Genomic DNA, 22,071 nt, shown 5'->3' on the forward strand with positions numbered 1-22,071 from the left:
ACCATGTGATAATTTTGACAAAGTTCACTTTTTTCAGCAATATTTGGACTAAAATATGCTTCTTCTTTTTTTTTTTGGAAAAAAAATATTATAATTTTCAATTGCAATTTTCAAATTGAACAGACTGCAATTAGTGCCGCCACTCTATAATTAATGAACCAAAATTGTATTTTTTCTGACTTATAATAAATTACTAAAACTTAACAGCAAATTATTAGCCCACTTATGAATATTAATGAGATCTGAATTCAGGAATATATATAGGGAAAAATATAATTTAGCTTCTTATGCTATAGAAAATGAATAATTTATCTCTTATATTATTAAAAATAGAACAAGATATTCCTCTATACTACACACACCCCTCTTACATCTTAGCTTAATTTTTAACCAAAAAAATATTATTATATGTATATTTGATTTAATAATATGTATATATTAATAAATATATACGTTAGTTATAAATATAATATATATATATGTATATATTCTTTCTTCTTCATCTTCGTCGGAGAGCCGCCGCCGCCGCTGCTGCCGTTCGCGCTCTGCTGGCCGCATCTCCCTAGCCTCGTGCTGACACCGACCTGAGCCTCCTCCCTCTTGCTGCCCCCGCGCTCTCCCCCTTCCCACATCCTCCCCATTGCCACCCCCCTCAACTGCATCCTCCTCCCCCCCTCACGCGCCCCTCACCACCCCATTTCCCTCCCCTAGCCGCCTACCCAACCCAGATCTCTCCCCTCCACCCTCTCCTCGCCGGCATCTTTCTCTCTCTCTATACATATAATTTTGGAAAAGCATGGTACGAATATTGCAATATCCATATATTAATTATCTCAAAGTATAATACTAAAGCAAAAAGGGATAAAACTTTAATATTTTCTTACATCTATTTTTCCTATTTTCTTTCTGAACATTTCACAATGAAACAGAATTTTAAGGATGTTTTTTTCTGCTTGACTATCTTTTGAAATTTACATGATGATGAACATCACTAATTCTTATAAATACCTTGCATGAGTGTACTATTAAAAGACATGCAGAAATTTTCATTCTCGTGCACATGAAGACCAGAAATGGAAGCAAGAGGAGCATAAAAAGAAACAAGATTGTCAAGGGCAGAACATGCCAGAGCTATCAACATCCTCCTGCCGGGGAGATTATCTTCTAGAATGCAGGCGAAAAACGTATCAAATCAAAAAGCAAATTCCAGTATGTGTGTAACGGGCAGTTGTAGGAGAAAAGCTGAATTGACAAACACAATGTATTACTTATACGTCTTTAATGGTTCGATCTTCAACATTGATAGAGAGCCATATGTTCATCAAAGTCCAGAAAACTAATAAAGGTAGCACTATCAATGACCAACAAGAGGGCTCAGGGACCAAACAACAGCATCTACAGTGGCAGTTGTCCTCTGAATTATGCGGCAGTATATAAGAGGTCCAGTTGTAAACAACCAACAGTCTTAGATGAGAGCTTCGATGTCATCTGAGCTCACTGCTGCTCCGTTTGGTGGATCTTCTGATCGCAACTGATTGGACACATTATCTATAGCATTGTTTAGCTGTTCAATCTTCTCAGCCAGTTTCTTACGTTGCTTCTGTGGAAAAGATATTAAAAAGATTTGTTATTGAGGTGGAAAAACACTAGCAAGCTTTAAGTAAAATGTTCCCATCACTCAGCTCATTTTGTTTGCATAAAGTCTAACTGTCAACTAAAAGAAAATGGAAAGTTGTACTTCCAGCACAATCCAACAGTTACGAGCTGCCTTAATGTTTTTGCATTATTTTATTTACCCTCATCTTATTTCTTGAAATGCCAGGCTCTAGTGATTCTTACTGAAGACTTGAGCATAATAAGACAATATGATAACACTACAAGAGCTAAAGATTTGCTTGTGCCTAAAAGATGTGTTTTCACCGAAAATGTCCAGGCAAAACCACCATTAGAATTATTGTGACATTCAATAGAAGGAGGTGCGGGCACTGAATTTCATTTGCATCACTTGCTAAATTGGTGGAAATCAATCTATGATGACGATATATTGGTATAAATTCTCAATGACTTAGAAATGGATAAAAGATAACAACTAACTTTGTAAGCTTTTTCAGACAAAAATATTTGTTTTGTTATACAGCATATTAGAAAACTCTAACCTATAACTGTGAACTTCAATTAGAATAAGAAGATGAAGACAGATGGTGTCCTGTAAAATAAGAAAGTTTCATACCTCCAAAGCTTTCTCTTCATCATAGATAAACTTGGGCAGCTTTTTCATGAGATCCTTTTTGTCAGCTCCAGCCAAAGCATTGCTAATCTGTTCAGTAGCAAAATGACCAGCCAAAATGTCATTTTATAATTAGCCTCCACTTTCAAGATTCAGAACACAAGAAAACATACACACAAAGAAAACATCTGGGTAACAAAACACTAAATAAAATTGCATGGCAAAAACAAGGGAGAACAAATGGCATTTCATGCAAAGATTAAATGAATTGGTGCTTGATCATCACCTGAGGTGCATAAACACAACCAAGGGTGCCAACAATTAAGCCCCCCAAAACAAAGCCACCAACAAAAATACTTGCGCTGCTTGGTCTTCCATTGTCACTGCCATCAAATACATAAACCCACAAGAATCTTCAGAAACTTCTTCCAGTAGGTACTAAAAAACTAAAAGGAAAGTGGTAGTGATTCTTCTAATTGAATAACTCTATTTTCTCTTGGATCATTTTGCCACATAAATACTCTTACATTACAACTTTAATGCATCTCTTCATTATTCATGATAGGACCTTGTCAAGATAACTTCAGCATGTAAACTTTATATTAAAAGCGGTCAGGTTCCACACTATCCTTGGTGCTCGATGGTGTGAAACATATATAGCATGTTCACGTAGCAATAAATAAATGTGAAAGGCTGAATTGCAACATAAATGCACTGAAATGTGATTTAAAAAGAGTAGTTTGTCGAACGAAAAGGGGAAAGAAAGCGAATCCCAATTCACAACCATGTTAGAGGAAACCAGCTACCATTCACCTACAGAACCTCATAGCAGTAGCAATTGAATGTGAAATACCTATAACTTGCTTGTACAATGAGTGCCCTTCTCTGGGTGGACAATCTCCTGGTGCCCTTAACACTGAAGGCCAGGTTGGTTGGACCCACACATTGATCTGCTGACTTCAAAGAAGAACCTAATACAAAAAACAAAGTTAACCATACTTATAAAGTCGAACATGCCATAAATGAGGAGGTGCTGCAGAGTCACTCCAGGTAAACATTCAGCAAGATTAGTTGAATAAATGGAAGATTAGATGGCACGATATTGCATTATGCACATATAAAATACCAATTCTTTTCCTTCTGAAGCATCTCATTTTTATAAATTGCAGGGTTTGGCAAATAAGATTAGTTGCATGTCAAGATTAATCAAGCTCCTTTGAATTTGTATCCTTCAAATACAAGTTCTTGTTCCTCCAGAAGCACCAAAACGTGGAGTCTTCACCTAAGATGTCTTCTAAAATTGAGTTTCCTACATCAACTACTTACTGAAGTTAATATATTGCAATTTTCAAACATGTAGTAATAATTATAAGAAGTGCGATGCCTAAGTCCTCACTAGAGTTCCACCAAAATTAGTCCTCCACTAGCACTCCCAGTATCAAGTAATTTAACAAAATTACTAGGAAAATCTTTAAAAGTGGGAAGACCCTATTTCTAAGAAGAAATAAAGCAGAAATTTTCAGTAAACAATGCGCGCTTAAAAGATAATCTATCCACTTGTAACAAAATAAGCTGCAGAAAACAAAAAAAAAAATCAAGATAACTTGATCGTGGCTATGAAAAAACTTGGAAGCCCAGACTTCTTTGGCCACATATGGATAAATCAGATGGAAAATGATTTCTTTTGTCCAATTCTCATAACATTTACAACAATGCTAAACAGCAAAAGAAGACAATTGTTTTACCAATTTATAACCAGAGGCAAAGATAAGCCTAACAAGAGCTTCTCATTGACATACTTTTCAGTTATAAATGACCGTTATACTCAAAGGGAGAGCATATTCAGTTTTTTGTTCTCGGAAATTAGTATATCTGAGACAAGAGGGCAATTTCTGAACCTCCAGCATGCGTTTTGCAACTAAAGCTTCTGAGTGTCCCCGAAATCCAAAGGAAGAAAAGAAAGGGAACAATCAGAGCCATGTACTAAGATACATAAATAGGCTTAAAAGGCCAATACACGACTCATAAGAGACAAAAAACTAACTGCAGCAAACCATATGGAACACTCATATTAGTGAAGAGCTGCATCTAAAATGCCACCGGACTTCTCCATCAAGCAGCATATTCCAATCTTGCTTTGCTGGTAAACCTAATAAACTAAGGCCAAAGGTCATCCAGCTTGAATCATCCAAGAACTGCATTAGCCTTCAAGCTACTTTCCATCTGAAATTGGCTGCCGATTCAATTGAACACTTATGCTTAGCATTCAATTTTTTTATTACATTTCTTTACACACCACCCTCTCATTTCTTTGTATATCATTCCTCACTGACCTTTCCTCCTCCTCCATCCAATGAAGAAATTGTTATCAGATAATGTCTTGCAAAACTTTAGCTACAACAAATGAGATTCCAGGTCAGGACCTAATAAATTTAACTGTCCATCTAATTAGATATCGATCAGTATAATAGGCCAGCATACAACAGAATCCAAATCAGAAAAGATTCATCTCAAACTAGTCCATGCGGATGGGCCATAAAGCACAAAATCAGTTCCAGCAAGTCGTTTACATTACTTCATTCACAGCTAAAAAGTGCATTAATCTATGGTTTGTTCACATTTAAAAGCTTCAATCATTAATCTATTAACAAACCCACCCCCTCCAAAACACTTGTAAATACCCTAATACTCAAAACCCTGTTCGATTCTTCAAAAGAACGAAACGTAGCTAGTACAAGAAACACAAACTTCAGCAAACATGGATTATAATGTAAAGGGAAAGCAGTACAACAAAAGAAATGGGCCCAGGAAGAAACAGCGAGATTTGTCAACAATAAAGGAAAGATTAACAATGAAACAAGCTGGTAGATCACTGAAAATGAAAAGGGTCAGTAGATTTACCAGACAAGAAGCCGATCCCCGGGCCTTTCGAAATCACAACTGAACTGGTTAGAGCCGTCATTCTGCAAAGATTCAGCCGAAAAGTGTGCGTCAAAGCACGAGAAAATCGAGAAGCAAAGAGAGAGAGAGAGAGAGAAATGAAAAGGGTGAAATGGTAGAGTATAAACCTACTGTGCAGTGTCTTGTGTATGAAAGTGCGAGCAAATCGAGAAGTAGAGAGGGAGAGAGAAGGAGACGGTGAAGTGAAATGGAATACGGTATACTGTATAACCGTATAAACCTATTGTAGTTTCTTGTATTGTGTCGATGAAATCGAAGATGCCAACGGCAACGCCGCGGCGCCGGCAAAATGATTTTTTCTTAAATAATTCTTTGAAAATAAAATTTATCAATTACATTTTTTCCCCAAAATTTCTTTTTTCTTAAACATTTTTTATTGATTAAAAATTTTTCTCTTTCAAATTTTATGTTCATATATTAATTTATATTATTAAACCTGTATATATAAATAAATTAATTATATTTAGACCCCTCTAAAAATATAAAATTATATTTTCTTCTAAAAAAATTTAAAATTATATTTACACCTCTTTCAAAAATTCACTTTTAGAATATGACCACCATTTCTTTAGGGTTTAGGCGAAAAATATTGACTTTAGCAAAAAAATTATATAATTTTTAATTTTAGCCCTAATTTTCATTTTTTTAATATTTTGTACTTGTAAGAAAAAAAATTATAATAATATTAAACTCACTCCACACATATACAATATTTATCTTTTTATAAGTAAAAAATATAAATAAAATAGACAAAACTAAAAAAGTTTGTATTTTTTTTGTCAATATTAAAAATTTTCGTCATAGTCATAATGAAAGGGTGTCAAGTATAAAAAAAGAATAGGGTGTCAAGTATAAAAAAAGAATTTTGTGATTAATGTAATTTCAAAATTTCTTTAAAAAAATATAGTTTTTATTTTTATAGGGAATTTAATTATAATTAACCCTATACAAATTATAAAATCTACAAATATATAAGCAATTAATGTATAATATGTCAAAATTTTGCAGCAATCATATTATATCTTTTAAATATTTGTATATGCGAATATATAATTTTAAAATAATAAAAAAAGTATATTCATAATATATGTAGTTACAGTACAATTTACACATATTTTCACTCGAAAAAATACGATTTTCTCTATAATTAATTACAATGGTCATGAGAAAAAATTGTGGTGAATGCAAATTAATCACAGCTCCTCAACAACTATTACACGTTTTCTTCACCAGTAATATTAAAACATTAGCCATAGCGAAAATCATGATAAATCTTTTGATCACAACTAAAAATCATAGCAAATATTGATTAATCATAATAAAAATTTAAACTTCCGCGTTAGTTTTGTTTGACCGTGATTAATGATTATTACCATAGATATGTGTTCAAGTCTGAATATATGTAAAAATATTGGGTACCGATATGAGTCATAACTATCAAAATGGGTATGGGTCTAAATATTGCACATCAATTGACAGGCCTAATGTGTTAGACCTAAGGTTAGATCAAAGGTGAAATAGAGTTGCTACAAGAAAAGACCAAATATATATATATATATATATATAGTTAAGTCCTAAATTACGTCACTTAACATTTGGGTGCCAAAACGATAGGCTTGACAACCACTGACAATATTTTTGTCATTAAAATTATTCTTAGTGTAATGCACAGACACAAAATTATAAATTTATTTTAATTTAAGAGCACTAACATTGATTTTATCAATATGTAACTATCCAATATTAATTTATTAACATCATAAATGAATAAAAATGAAGTCAGATTGATTGATATATTTAACTACGAGGGCATTAAAGTAAAAATATCATATATTAAAATTACACTTCTACTGTACGAGTAATAGTAACAAATTCACCCGACCTAATTCTCAATATATAATTTTATTATTTTTTTTTAACACAAGTGCGCTCATCTAACATCAAAGATAAAATTAATTTTGTTCGAGACGAAGTCAAAAGACTTAAACTCCTTTCAATATGTACGGGAATCTAAAATTTTGAACCCTATTCATTAACAATAATTCACCTTACAGTCCATAACGAATCACATCATTGATTTGACCATGTCCAAGAGGCTAACAAGAAACAAACAAGTGCACTATAAGGAAAAAAAAAAAAATTATTCCTTGTGATGTATAATGGTAAAAAATATCAACCTACAAGGGTAAAAAAATAATTTAATATATATGAGGCACATGTTAAACAAATACAATCCGCCACACAATATAACTCCCAACACTATAAATACCAAAAATATATTTTTTTTTTAAACCAAGCAATATTCATTGATAGTGACTATTTTTCTTGCAAAAGGACCTCCTTCGAAAATTATATTTCACCTGGTATATAATTGTATCGTAGGTAAAATTTCTAATTTTATCCCTTCGTAAAACCTCGACCACAACACCTTGTAATGATCATAATTTAGAATTTATGATGAATTAATAATGTCTATCATAATTAAATAAAATCAATACAAAAAATTAAGTTTGATCATTATTAATGAATATTTTTTATGAGTTTAACTATAATCAAAATATTTGTTATGGATTTTAATTATGGTTAACTTTTTAATTTCGTCTGCAAAAGCAACAGAGCAGTCATTATTAATTAACATTTGACACATTATATTTATTTTTAATTATTATAAAAAATAATATTTATTCCAGTGGAGTAAGCACAAAACCATATAAGAATCTTCGTTTTGACACCTAAATTGATGTCGTTTCTGGTCTTCTATAAATCATTAAAAAAAATATTACTAAATTAAATATATAAAATTAATTGCATTGCATCAAAATCACCATTCTAAGCCCATTAATGAAGTTGTTGAAGGGTGGCTTAACCTTTTCTGCACGAATGGTTTTAAATATATATTCCATCAAATCAATCATGTTCGGTTGATACCATGTAAGAATGAATTATTTTTAATCAAATTGTCTCGATTTTTCTTTCATTTATGTGATAATTGTGTTGGTTGATAATTCGTAAATATCTCTATAAGTAAAGTGGTCTATGGTTTTTGAGGCATGTTCTGACTCTGACTCATGATGGTGTTGATGTAAGGATTGAGTTGATCAATAATATGTAAGTACTCATGTAAGCGACTTATAATCTTAGGAGCATGTATTCACACCTGATGGTGATCGAAATCGAAGCCATCCTAACTTTTTCTATAACAGCTAGCTGTTGTGGCATGTCGTCCCTGCATGCGCATAATAAATAATTTTTCACGTCTTAGAATATAGGGTAAATTACAATGACTTGCCCTGAGGTTTTGCATAATTACAAATACCCCTTTGTTGTTTAATAAGTTACTAATATCCCCTTGATTTTAATGATTGTATAAAATTAGCCCATTTCGTCATGTTTCTATTCATTTTCATAGTGAATTGGCCAAAATGCCCTTATGGATTAAAAAATATAATTTTATTTAATTTTTTTTCTTGGATTAAGTGGATAATTTTTTTATAATTTTTTAAAAAATTTCATCCATCCTGTTCGATTTTTTCATAAATTTTAAAAAAATAAAAAAATTACAATAAGGACAAAGTTGATAATTTCATACTTCCATCCAAGAATTACATAATTTCTTAAACATCACGAGAATATTTGTAATTTTTAAAACAACGAGGGAGTATTTATAATTATGACAAATCTCATGAAAGGTTGTTGTAATTTATCCTAAAATATATTATAAAATAAGAATAAAATATCTAAACCAACACATCACATTTCAATTTCAAACAAAAAAAGATGAAGTAAACAAAACTAACTTAAAATTATCACCGACACAACCAAAAAATTAATGTAGTAGTATCATGAATCACTGTTTACGAACGAAAAATGTCTTTTTATTTTGCAATTAGTACAGATATTTATATTTACATACTCTTCTTTGGCACATATTCAACCGGCCGGCCATTATGTCCTCTTTACTATTAGGAAATTTATTTCCTCTACTTGAGACAAAATTTCAGACGACAAGAAAATTGTACCTATGTTTCCTCATAACATAGTAACAACAACCATAAACGACACTCCCCCACCCCCCACCACAAGGTTTTTTATGTTCACTTAATCAACTCCATGACAACATGGTTATATATTGTAAGATTGGCATTCTCTTCATCTTTGATGATTAATGTGTAGTTGAAACAGTGCTGCGTGCATCCATGGCTGCAGGGTCAGGTCCAGCAGAAAGGTCCCTTGAGCAAACCTCCACATGGGCCGTCGCCATAGTCTGCGCGGTTTTCGTCATCATATCCGTCGCTATAGAACATGGAATTCAGTCTCTTGGGAAGGTATGATTGATTGAGTAGCAATTTCACCGTACTTGTATATTTTTTGTTCTGTTTTCTTGAACCTGTGTGTCTTTTGTAATAACAGTGGTTTCAAAAACGCGAGAAAAAGGCGATGTTGGAAGCCCTGGAAAAGATCAAAGCAGGTTATATATATATATGTAATTTTTTTTTTCATCTTGTGAGATAATTAAATTAATTGCCTGACTTTGGTCTAATTTAATTAAAAAAAAAAAAATTTATTTTTTTCTCAGAACTGATGCTGCTGGGATTTATATCGTTACTTCTTACGGTTGGCACGACATACATCGCGAAGATTTGCGTGTCTAAGGAACTTGGTGACAAATGGCTCCCGTGCGATACGGGCTTGAAAAATGGTGGAGGCAGCGGCGATGATGATGACGACGACGACGGTAAAGGCAAAAAAGGCCACAGGAAATTGCTTTCATATGCTCAAGAAATGGTGTGGCGTCGAGCTTTGGCTGCTGGAAATGATCAGTATGACTATTGTTCTGCAAAAGTAAGGGGATGGATTGGTTTCTTGATCATTTGTTTTCCTTGTTCATCACTTCATTTTTTCAGATTTTGATTTTGATTTTTGAACAAATAATTGCTCAAGAAAACAAGATTTCAGAGACGGGTTTTTTTGTGTTATATTTAGTGACATGATTTACATCTTCGATGAGATGAAAATAACTAGGATAAATTATATTAACATCCCTGAAGTTGGTCTAATTGTACAAACATCCCTTGCTGATGTAAATTATATTGATACGCCTCAGGGGTACACTTGTAATTTTACAAAAAGCAAAGACCATAAGATGTTTATATAATTAGACCCCACCTCAAAAAAATTCAATTTAGATTGGGAATTTCCTAATTATTTATGGAAAATAATTTAATTAAATATGTAGTTGGTTTTTAATTTTTCAGGGGCAAGTATCACTCATATCATACTCTGGAGTTCACCAGTTGCACGTTTTCATATTTGTGCTTGCGGTGATGCATGTTCTCTACAGTGTTATTCTCGTCATGTTAGGCCATGCCAAAGTAAGTTTTACTTTATTATTTTATTTTATTCTATTCTGCACTGAAGAAATATAATTTTTTATTATACTTAATTATTGTGATTAAAATTAATATTAATTTGTAATGTTATTAACCGTTATAAAAGTGAAAAACTACCTCTTCATATGTATTAGTGTGCAACAAAAAGTAAAAATTATAATTTTAGTCCTATATTTTAGAGGGGTGACATTCAGAATTCTACACAAATTTATTTTCACAGTTTAGTCTTATATCCTTAAATTTTTGGCAATTTTAGTTCATTTACCCATAATTTAACTGAAAAAAATTGCATATGACTTGCAGATGACCCAATTAAATTACAATTTTTTTCCTATAAATCAATTTATATGGGACCAAATTTACTGGATTAAAATTACATTTTTCCCTGAACAAATCAACAAAGAAAATGAAAGAAATGGTGTTTTGGAAAACCATAATGTGTATTTTGATCAGTTTATATGTCCATATTGATGATGAACAGATGAAGAAGTGGAAGGCATGGGAACTGGAGACCTCTTCTTTGGAATATCAGTTCACAAATGGTAATTCTTTTACTTTTTTTTTTAAGTAAATCGATTATAATTATATCACGATCTCATAATAAATATAATTATTCATTAATATCAAGATATTTAAAATAGAATAAAAATCTATATATTTGTGGAATTCGAACGTCATAGGTCTTTATTTCACCAACTAAGTTATGTGTACACAAAAAATTGAAGAAAAACATCGGAAAATTCTAGAGAGCCCAAAAATAATATTTTGAAATTAAATTAAATTGGTTGAATATTTACCTATTCTTAAATATATTTGTTAGAATTTTATTTATCTTTTGTTAAGATTTTAAAAGCTTAATTTATTAAACAGATCCAGCAAGATTTAGGTTTGCTCATCAAACCTCCTTTGTGAGGCGTCATTCTGGATTCTACACTACTCCTGGCCTCAAATGGATTGTAAGATCTTATTACTATTAATGTTTCTCTTCATTTATCGAGTAAATTACAACGAGCTCTCATGAAATTTGATATAATTACAAATACATTTTTATTGGGTCCCCTTGATTTTAATGGTTACCCAACAGCTAGTTCGATCCATTAGTCTCTAATAACTTTCCATCATTTTTTTTTTTATGAACCAATCAAAATGCCCTTACAGATTATGATTCAAATATTTTTGAATTTTTTTCATAGAGTAAGTTTCAAATATTTTCATCCAAACAAATCAACCAGGGCAAAGTGGACGAATCAGTGTCATCTTTCAAGAATTACATCAAACATCAGGGAGTATTGATAATTTTTCAAATAATATTGGGATATACATAATTACCCAAATTTTAAGGGAGCTCGTTGTAATTTACAAAAACTTTTATTTATTTACATTTGAATTGTGAAAAAGGCCAAAATAAAGGAAATTTTTCCTTTGAATTTAAAATAGGTGTTCATGTCTTTAATCCCATATATATTTCATTTACTATGCAACAGGTGGCATTTTTCAGGCAGTTTTTTGGATCAATATCTAAGGTGGATTATATGACCATTCGTAATGGATTTATTAACGTAAGTTTCCCTCTTTTATTATTATTAAAATAAAATAATATGTATCTGAAATTTAATTATACATATGAAATATGAACGACACCAAGTTAAATAGACCTTGGAATTTTTATTTTTTTTTTTGATAAATATTTATTGTTAGAGTAAATTACAAGGTGCTCCTCTGAGCTCTAATTATAAATATCCCTTCGTTATTTAAAAAATTATAAATACTCTCCTATAATTATAACTACACTCTACAATGAGCTATCACAAGAGGGTATTTGTTAGAATATGTTCCCCCACAATGAGCTGTCAGAATGAGATACTTATAATTTTTCAAACAACAAAATGGTATTTGTTTACCCCTTTTGTTATTGTGTAACTTATTCAAATAAATTACATGTTACTGCAGCCTTTTTTAAATTGGTATTGATCTATGTCATATAATTTATAAATTTTGACATGTGATGCAGGCTCATTTCGCTCCCAATACCAAGTTCGACTTCCACAAATATATAAAAAGATCAATGGAAGATGACTACAAATCCGTATTGGGAATAAGGTGAGGTGTGACATAAAATAACAACGCAGGAAAATATCATTTTTTGTCTCATATCTTAGGGTCAGTACACTTTTCGTTTTATTAGTTATGGAATTCACATTAATTGTCTAATCAAATTACAAAAGAAATTATTTTTAATTAATTCATCAGATTTCATTACTATTTTGGCTAGAATACCACATGTCAAGCACGTGGGCCATTATCCAAAAGGTCAAAGAACTAACGATCACGTGCTTTTTCTGCCAAAGTACTAACAGATTTTGACGAACAGATTAAAAGTAAGAATTTTTATAACTTATGCGATAAAAAATATATTGATCCTAAATTATAAGACGAAAAATACAATTTTCGTATAATGTGAGATAATCGATATACACGAAAAATTTGGAGATACCCTTTTCAAGTTAAAAAATAATAATAAATACAGAATTGCAATAAATAAGATGTATGTTTCCTCTCAAGATAAATAATGGATTCTTTGTACATGGATTATTGCAGCATCCCTTTGTGGATCTTTGCGGTAATGTTCTTGTTCTTCAATATCTACAGTAAGTCTTTTCCTCTGGGCAGACATGCACACATATACACAACATAATTAAGTGTAATTCGGAATGGGCTTTCATAAAAAATTTATCATAATTATAAATATTTTTTTATTATTTAAAAAATTATAAATATTCTTTGAAAATTAACATACGTTTGACAAATACTCTCTACAATAGACTGTCACGATGAGGTATTTGCTAGACGGTCGTTAATTTCAAGGAAGTATTTGTTAGACGGCCGTTCATGTGAAGAAAGTATTTATAATTTTTCAAATAACGAGTGATTATTTATAATTATAATAAACTTTAAAGGAGCCCATCATAATTTACGTTATAATTAAGTATGTCCCACTTTCATATCTGTTAACTTTCAATGACTATTCGTGCAGAATGGCATACATTGGCATGGATTTCATTAATTCCACTAATTGTAAGTATATAAGAATCGATCTACTCAAGTCCAAACACCTTCTGAAGTTAGATTTAATTACACAAGCATCCCTTATTCTTTGTAAAATTATAAGTACACCCCCTGAGCGGATATTAGTGTCATATACTCAGAGAATGTACTTGTCATTATAACTATAACATCAAAGGATGCACTTATAATATTGCAAAGAATAAGGAGTATTTGTGTAATTAGTCCTAACTTCGTACAGTGATAATGTAATTTATCAAAAAAAAAAAAAAAATAGATATATGGTAACAATTTGCGGTATAGATAATTTTGTTAGTGGGCACCAAACTGGAACTTGTGATCATGGAGATGGCTCAACAAATTCAAGATCGAGCGACTGTTGTTAGAGGAGCTCCCCTTGTGGAGCCCACCAACAACTTCTTTTGGTTCAATAGACCACAATGGATTCTTTTCCTCATACATTTCACTCTATTTCAGGTAAATAAATACTTCAACTTTTTTGAGGTCACCCTGTAATTTCAATTTCTTTCTGGTTAATACTCTAATTTTTTGTTTGTTGTATAAAAAATAAATTACAACTATCTCCCATACGATTTGACTAAATTATGAATATTCTTTTATTATTTGAAAAACCTCTTTAAATAAAAAATAATTATGTAGTCACTAAACCACGAGTGAAAATTACTACTTACATTTGCTGATTTTATTTTCCTTTTTGTTAAAAAGAATATTTGGAAAAATATATATATATAAAAAAAGAGGGACGGTGGGTAAAATAAATAATGCATAGGACATATTAGTCCATAAAATTATTTTAACAAATTCTAAATATATATATATAAAGTTATAATTTATAATCCCAAATGATATTTTTATTAGTTTACTACAAAAATTAGATGAAAATATAAATTAGGCTAACAGAATGAAATCGTTGTTAGAAGAACGTTAAAATAAAAAAAATATTAGTAATTTTACAAAAATAAAAAATAAAAAAGTATTTATAATTATGTCAAATTTACGAGAGGTGGTTGTAATGGGACCTAATTAATTCCCACAACTTTTCTTGAAATTTAATAATCATTCTCTAAGTGTGAAATATTGGGCTTCTATTGCTGATATTGTGTGGTCAATCTCTTTTACTCAACAGAACGCATATCAAATGGCGTACTTCTTATGGAAATGGGTAAGTGATCCTCAATAGAATTTGTTCTATTAAGTTAACTGATAATTACATTTACACCCTAATTTATAATTATTTACACATGCATCCATAAAATACGTCAACACAATTTACACAAATCACACATACACCCCAAAAAACATCGACATCATTGCAGAATTATTATCAGAGGTGGTTTATGTAATCATGTAAAAAATAGGGATAATCTGTGCAAATAAATTATAAATTAGGGGTGTAAATATAATTATTGTTTTAAGTTAATTTACACACATATATATTTGATAGAAGGAAGTGAACTTTTATGCAGTATGAGTTTGGGATCACAACATGCTTCCATGAGAAACTGTTTGCAATTATGATCAGAGTTTGGTTGGGCGTTGCCCTTCAAATCTTGTGCAGCTACATCACATTCCCCCTCTACACCTTGGTTACACAGGTAAGGTTGTAGGGAAATAGTATCTTTTGGTCCGTAATTTTAAGGTCTGTATATTCTTTTTATCCCATTTATTATAGTATTCTCACATTTGGTCCCTGTAAAATTTAAAAATTCTTATTTTTGGTCTTATACGTGTTGAGCATGTGGTTTTTTCCGTTAAATGTCTAATGAAAATATATTAGAGAACCAAAAATGAGAATTTTAAAAATTTATGGGACCAAAAATGAGAACTGTATAATTAATGGAATAAAAAATATAAAAATCTTAAATTACAAGATAAAAAATATTATTTTCCCTAAGTTTGAGCATTGCACTTCTGTTATGTATGTTCTTTTACAAGTCTTAATTTCTTTTTTCTTTAGTGTTCAAGACAACGAATATCTTCAAATTTTGAGCCTATGAATTTGTTGGAAGTAAAATAATGAGACCTAAACTTACTCAAAACATTTTATTGGAATTTATAAACCAGCAAGATTTCATTCATTGCTTGTCTATTTTGCACTTTAGATGGGATCACATATGAAGAAATCAATATTTGAGGAACAAACCGCAAAGGCTCTAAAGAAATGGCACCAAGCTGCTAAGCAGAGGAAGAAAATGCGCAAAGCCGGAGGCGGAACCGATACGTCTAACGCCGGATTCATGAGCGGGGAAACCACCCCAACTCAAGGGTCGTCACCTCTCCATCTGCTCCACAAGTACAAGCACCGGTCGAGTGCACCCGATACTGACAGCCTTCCTCCCTCCCCGAGGTCTTATGCATCCGACACCGAACTTTCAGAACTTGATGCTTCAAATCATGGCAAACGAGAAACAACGTTTGATGCCTCACAATTAAAAGATGACGAATCTCATAACATCGATTTTTCGTTTGTGAAGTCTAGTGAATGTTGATAAGTAGCACTAATATAGACATTGCTCATTCTTTTCAAATACCTGTCCTAGCTCATCCATATATGTAGCATAATAATCACACTTACACTTAATTCTGGTTGAGATATATTTCCAGATCGTAGTAGGGTGTAATATGTTTTTTTTTCAAGAATTTAGAAAAGTAATCTCTTTTGTAAATTAAGTAAGATTGAATCAAAAGTGTGCAAATGAATTTTTGTCATGGTAAATTATGATCAAAGAAATTCATTGCATTGCAAACAGGGATCTTAAATACAAGGAAAGCAATACATACATTTTCATTGCATATTCTTCCAACGTAAGTGTCGTGATTGAGTAAATGTACCTGTTCCTCTTGGTGTGAGATTTCAAGAGAGCAAAAACCAAAGGCAAAAGAACTGCAACTTTTGTTGAACAGCCTTCTGGGCTTTATCTGGTAAGATAATGATATCCAGAAGAACCGGTACGGGTGGAGTATCACGATTTATTCCCAGCATCGAATCGTACTCTCCTCATCAGGGCGGGCAAATTTCTTGAGCAGCACATTTTCAAGTTTGATTTCATCCAAAAAATTGGCATTTTCAGCAGCATGGACCTTTGCAAGGTTAATATAATTGGGAGATGAAAGGATGTCTTCATCAGTAAGCTTCCTAAGGAACTTGGCAGGGTTACCCGCCTACACCTGAGGTAGAATGATATAGATTTTAGTCACACCGTAAAGTACCTTGCGAATTGAAAAGCACAAAATTGCACTCAAGAATTAAAATCTAGGTCCGCATGATTGATTAATGAAGAATTGTGGCTAGTCAACTCTTACTGCACTATCATATTTTGTTCTAACTAATTGTTCGCGTGGTAATATTTTTGGTCTGAGAGGTCCAACATATCAACCAAGTGAGTAGGACTTTAAAAATTGTGAAGCCACTAAAGGAGCAATTCAAGGAAAGTTCCGGTGGTGAAATTGGATACACACTTGCAATTACTTTTGTTCAGGGAACTAGATGGAAATCCCACAATTGTAGAACTTAATGTATCTACAGAAAACTAAGAGCATCTGGGTAGTGGTTACAGTCAGAGTCATTTGTTGAATATCTTGGCTAGTCTACTAATTTCCTCCAATTTTGAGAGTTTAGTTACATCATCTGAAGTTTTATCGGCCAAGGAAGGATAAAAGCTGAACTGACAAGAAAGTAGTGAAGGCTGCAGAAAAAAGGTCACTGCTTTGCTCAATCTCAATTTACTAATTTCACAAATAATGAGAATAAGATACAGTGCTTGGGTGTACAAGGGCCACAACCTCCATGATTTACCTAACATGCCATAAAATTACAAACTCTCCCATTTCAGATAGGAAAAAGGTCATTTGCAAAACAGGCTCCTTGTAAACAACATTTGATTTTCAAAATCAATGTGGGAAGAAATTCAACTAGACTACATAATATGGACTTGCAATGAAGCACCTACCACGAAGGGTGCACATACCATATCAATGATCCTCATCACACCTGAACATCCCCCATACCCAATGACAAGGCGCTTGGGGCAACATTAGCATCCTTATGGACCACCGGTGATCTATCAAATAGGTCATCGGCCTTCGATGCCTAGACACTGAAATAAATGCATCTGAGATTAAATGGAAGTGAACACAGATAATGCAAGAAGAATTGAACATTAAACGTTCTTGAGAGAAAGTACCTTTCCAAAGAAAAATGCAAGAAGAATAAGAACATTAATGGGTCTTGAGAGAAAGTACCATGTCAGATACAGTACTTATCAACAATGTTAAAGTAGTTTTCATACTTAAATATGCTCAAACAATCATACAAATTTTAGCACAATGGACTGAGCTGTTGATCCTCCAGATTCTGGCTGTCCTAAACTATGATGCAATTTATCCAATATTCTCCATGTTACAGCATCTGGCACTACTCCATTTTTTCTCATTTCACCGACAATCTGATAAGCTTCTCTTTTCAAACCTAACTCGCAAGCGCAGTCAAGGACAATGTTATAATTTACATTGTTGAGTGTAACACCACAATCTGCCAGTTCATAAAGTAAATTACAGGCCTCATTGAATTTGTCGAAGTGGCAAAGCCCTTTAAGTAAGGCAGCATAAACAAAATTATCATGAACTCCTGTGGGCCAAACAACATTGTTCCAGAACTTCTTAGCATCATCTATGCACTTAGATTCACATAGCCCCTCAATTACAGCAGTGTAAGTTATGCAATCAGCAGGCACCCTGCTGCAAACCATATTATTAAAAACTTCCATAGCTTCATTCGCTAGGCCAAGTTTAAATAATCCACGAAGTACAGCATTATAAGTCACAACACTAGGAGAAAAACCCTTCTCAGGCATAACATTACGCAAGAAATAGACAGCTTCTTCAGCCTTTCCCGCATTTAGGAGTCCATGAATAATAGTACTGTAGGTGACCTCATCTGGAGCACAAAATTTCCCCATGATCATATCATCAAACACCTGCAAAGCCTCTTTAACTCTCCCCATGTTACAAAATCCCTTAATTACAGTATTGAGACTAATAATATCTGGCTGGCACTGGGACTGAAACATTAAAACAAGTACGTTTAAAAGCTCAGTAGGATTATTCATATGACAAAGAGCCCTCAAATAAATATTATACATTCTAGTCCTATCCACACCTTCCCTACTCAACATCATATTAAGAACCTCTTTCGCTTTAGCCAGATCATATTCACGACAAAGACCCTCAACCAAGACTGTATATGTAAACTCGGAGGGAGAGTATCCAAACTGCATCCCTTCTTCCAACAACTGGTATGCCCTTAAGATATCACCATCCTTGCATAGACCATGTATAATTGAATTATATGAAACCAAACTTGGAATAAAATCTCTCTTTCTCATCATATAAACAATCCTTGCAGCACCATTGTACCTCTCAAACCTACATAGCGAATCAATCATTTGCCCATAAGCAAATTCTTCAAGAACATTCTTCCCCTGCGGCATATCTTCAGCAATCTTAAACACTTCATGAAAATACCCTTGTCTACACAAAGAATCAATTACATTGCAAAAAGCTGCATTATTAACCTGCACATCCCCCTCCCTCCCCATAGCCTCCCAAACTTTTCTCATAAACTTTTTCCCGTTTTCAAACTCTCTTTTCCTCAGAAAACCAGAAAACAAAGTACTGTAAGTAAACGCATTGGATCGAACTCCGTACTCTAACATTTCATCAAACACCTTTTCAGCAGCACCCACATCCTCAATCCTACAATATCCATTAATCAAAGTAGTATACGAAACAACATTTGGACAATGACCCCTCCTCATCATATGATACAACATCAAATGGGCGGCATCCAATCTTCCCAACTTACAGAACCCATCAACCAGACGATTATAATTCACCAATGAAGGCACAAACTCAGGCTTCTCAGCCACCAACGTATTTATCAAACGTAATGTACAATAAGGATCACGTCCATCCAGGAGGCGGGCGATGAGCACGTTACAAGTACGTTCGTCGGGGGCGCAACCGGAGGAAATGAAGAGAAAAAAGCGATGATGGGCTTCCGCAAAACGATTGGAATTGCAGAGAGCATGGAGAATGCTGCTGATATTAAGGGAGTTGGGCCGGAAGCCGCGGAGGTAGAGCTGGTGGAGAAGGCGGAGTGCCGCGTCGGCATCATGATCAACAATACATAGCTTGTGGATGCGTCTACTCCAATGGGTTGCATCAGTTATGGTGATGGTTTCAATATCAGAATTTTGTGGCGCTTCTGCTCCTTGGATTTCGGGCAGTGGAGAAGAAGTGTTGATTTCAGGTTTAGTTGAGAAATGTGAAAGAAATGAAGCGCGAGTTGTAGAGTTGGGCACATGGCGCAACAGCTGGATTTTGGAAAGACGCATTGAATTACACTCTGCTGAAAAGCACACCAGAGAACGAATTCATGTATGAGATCATTCAGTAATTTCCACAACTCCAAAACTACTTTAGACACCAAAAGATCAAGAATATCAACACCGGCCAATTCCCTCCTTTAATCTGCAACATTTCTCCTCCTTTCTCAGAACTTTTCATTTACCCATATGCACTCCCAACTCCAATTACCACAGGCCCGCCCCGGATCCGCAACTAATGGAAAAATTGCATTTTTAATCCCATATGCTAGAGGCAATAATTTTGGGGTGCAAACGAGCCGAGCTCGGGGGAAAACCTGAGCTCCAGCTCGTGAACGAGCTCGAGCAGTGCAAATAAGCATATACTTCAAAAGATCAATACCGCTACCACACAAATTAGGAACAAAATCATCTCTAAATCAAAATGATTGTGTAAAAAACGTAGATACTCACAAGAAAGATAACAAAAATCCAGCCAAAGTCCAAGCACTACCAAACAAAGTCAACAAAAATTCAACCAGGCATTTCATCAAACAGCATAAAAGCAAAAAGTGTTCAGAAAATTTCTTCTACAAACCGTAAAATAAATTTACAAAAAAGAAAAATCACCTGTTAATTGTGGAGTCGGAGCGAAGGAGTGTTGTGATTCGTGGACGTGAAGTAAAGTTCTGGAGTTCTGCAATTTTTCTTCACTTCGCGCGCGACAGAGAGAGAAAGAGTTCACTTATCAATAGTGAATAGGCAATTCTCACATTGCATATTTACTACCTTTTCAGCTTTTCTTTTATATTTCTAATTTTAATCAATTCCTTTATTGATTTATTTATTTAACAAATATAGAGATAACTAATACATTTATTTATATACATTAAATGAATATAAAATTAAGATAACTCATAACAAATGTATTTATTGTAATGGATATTAAATATAACAGCAAAATTTATATATATTATATTAAATATTTATTTTAAAAAAATATCAAAACATACTAAATTATTGATTAAATTTATTTTTAGATAATATAAATCAAAACACCATATTTTAACTAATAACTCTAATATATAGTGAATAAATATTTTTTTTTGTGATGGATTGAAATTGAAATGATAAAATTCATATGCATTATATTAACTATTTATTTACAAAAAAATATATCAAAATTTAGTATGATTAAGTTTATTTTAAACTAATATAAATCAGAATACCATATTTAATATCATCTAATACTAAAATATGATATATTGATTATTGACTAACAATTCAAATAATATGGTGATTTTTTAAATAAATGCATTTGATTGTAGTGGGTATTAAAATCATAACGATAAAATTCATATACATTATATTAAACATTTATTTACAATAAATTATCAAAATATTTTAATATCATCTAAAGCTAAAATATGATATATTGACTAACAATTCTAATATATGGTGAATTTTGAAATAAATGTATTTTTGTTGTAGTGGATATTGAAACTATAATGATAAAATTCATATACATTATATTAAATACTTATTTACAAATAAATTATAAAAATATACCAAATTATTGATTAAGCTTGATTTTTAGATAATATATACTAAAATGTCATATTTAATATCATCTAAATATAAGATATTAACTAATAATTTTAGTTTACGGTGAATTTTAAATATTTATTTACAAAAAAGTATCAAAACTTACTAAATTGTTGCTTAAGCGTATTTTTAAACACTATAAATAAAAACATAATATTTTATTATTATAAATTAAAATAAGTGATATATTGACTAATAATTATAATATTAGTGAATGTTGAGTATAAACTTGATATAATATTAAATAGGTACTTTGATAATATTTATAAAAAATTTTAAAAAATAAGTGTGAACTCACGAGCCACAGACACTAGAAATATAGCTCGAGCTCGAGTACGAGCCGGCTCACGAGCTGCTCAACTTGCACCCCCAATAGAGGGTCGTACACTTTGAGTTCTATAATTTACATGCTTGGTATATCTGATTTCATAAGATAAAA

The 22,071-nt window shown here is 32.3% G+C and overlaps 3 protein-coding genes across 8 annotated transcripts; 1 reads left to right on the plus strand and 2 right to left on the minus strand.

Moving 5' to 3' along the window:
- Positions 1-1,247: 1,247 nt before the first annotated feature.
- Positions 1,248-5,482, minus strand: LOC105158873 (inner membrane localized protein). Of its 2 annotated transcripts, none has more exons than XM_011075771.3 (6): positions 5,300-5,482; positions 5,129-5,190; positions 3,081-3,198; positions 2,514-2,610; positions 2,231-2,317; positions 1,248-1,600 (listed from the first exon to the last, which is right to left on the minus strand). In XM_011075771.3, the coding sequence occupies exons 2-6, from the start codon at positions 5,187-5,189 to the stop codon at positions 1,466-1,468; spliced, it is 498 nt and encodes a 165-aa protein (XP_011074073.1). In that variant the 5' UTR covers position 5,190; positions 5,300-5,482; the 3' UTR covers positions 1,248-1,465. The 2 variants fall into 2 exon arrangements, with proteins under 2 accessions (XP_011074073.1, XP_088735418.1); XM_088879292.1 differs by having other exon boundaries at positions 5,296-5,482.
- Positions 5,483-9,276: 3,794 nt separating this feature from the next.
- On the plus strand, positions 9,277-16,409 carry LOC105158876 (MLO protein homolog 1). The gene is made up of 14 exons (XM_088878606.1): positions 9,277-9,513; positions 9,599-9,656; positions 9,765-10,030; positions 10,444-10,560; positions 11,060-11,120; positions 11,449-11,534; positions 12,063-12,137; positions 12,590-12,678; positions 13,177-13,226; positions 13,613-13,653; positions 13,945-14,118; positions 14,789-14,824; positions 15,129-15,257; positions 15,765-16,409. The coding sequence occupies exons 1-14, from the start codon at positions 9,385-9,387 to the stop codon at positions 16,149-16,151; spliced, it is 1,698 nt and encodes a 565-aa protein (XP_088734732.1). The 5' UTR covers positions 9,277-9,384; the 3' UTR covers positions 16,152-16,409.
- Positions 15,692-20,818, minus strand: LOC105158874 (Pentatricopeptide repeat (PPR) superfamily protein). 5 transcript variants are annotated; one of them, XM_088878604.1, is made up of 5 exons: positions 20,658-20,818; positions 17,847-20,068; positions 17,631-17,759; positions 16,495-16,830; positions 15,692-16,047 (listed from the first exon to the last, which is right to left on the minus strand). In XM_088878604.1, the coding sequence occupies exon 2, from the start codon at positions 20,055-20,057 to the stop codon at positions 17,970-17,972; it is 2,088 nt and encodes a 695-aa protein (XP_088734730.1). In that variant the 5' UTR covers positions 20,058-20,068; positions 20,658-20,818; the 3' UTR covers positions 15,692-16,047; positions 16,495-16,830; positions 17,631-17,759; positions 17,847-17,969. The 5 variants fall into 5 exon arrangements, 4 of the variants coding, with proteins under 4 accessions (XP_088734730.1, XP_088734729.1, XP_088734728.1 ...); XM_088878603.1 differs by having other exon boundaries at positions 17,847-20,071; XM_088878602.1 differs by having other exon boundaries at positions 17,847-20,283.
- Positions 20,819-22,071: the final 1,253 nt, after the last annotated feature.

This window comes from Sesamum indicum, linkage group LG3 (assembly GCF_026168435.1).
Source record: "Sesamum indicum cultivar Baizhima isolate 11 linkage group LG3, ASM2616843v1, whole genome shotgun sequence".
Lineage (NCBI taxonomy): Eukaryota > Viridiplantae > Streptophyta > Magnoliopsida > Lamiales > Pedaliaceae > Sesamum > Sesamum indicum.

Excerpts from the sequence above, each read along its gene's own strand:
- LOC105158876 (XM_088878606.1), top strand. The coding sequence starts at position 9,385 with ATGGCTGCAGGGTCAGGTCCAGCAGAAAGGTCCCTTGAGCAAACCTCC. Across the intron at positions 9,514-9,598 it reads GAATTCAGTCTCTTGGGAAG|TGGTTTCAAAAACGCGAGAA; the intron begins GTATGATTGATT and ends TTGTAATAACAG. Across the intron at positions 14,825-15,128 it reads CGTACTTCTTATGGAAATGG|TATGAGTTTGGGATCACAAC; the intron begins GTAAGTGATCCT and ends ACTTTTATGCAG.
- LOC105158874 (XM_088878604.1), bottom strand. The coding sequence starts at position 20,057 with ATGCGTCTTTCCAAAATCCAGCTGTTGCGCCATGTGCCCAACTCTACA.
- LOC105158873 (XM_011075771.3), bottom strand. The coding sequence starts at position 5,189 with ATGACGGCTCTAACCAGTTCAGTTGTGATTTCGAAAGGCCCGGGGATC. Across the intron at positions 3,199-5,128 it reads GGGGATCGGCTTCTTGTCTG|GTTCTTCTTTGAAGTCAGCA; the intron begins GTAAATCTACTG and ends TTTTTGTATTAG. Across the intron at positions 2,611-3,080 it reads ATTGTACAAGCAAGTTATAG|TGACAATGGAAGACCAAGCA; the intron begins GTATTTCACATT and ends ATTTGATGGCAG.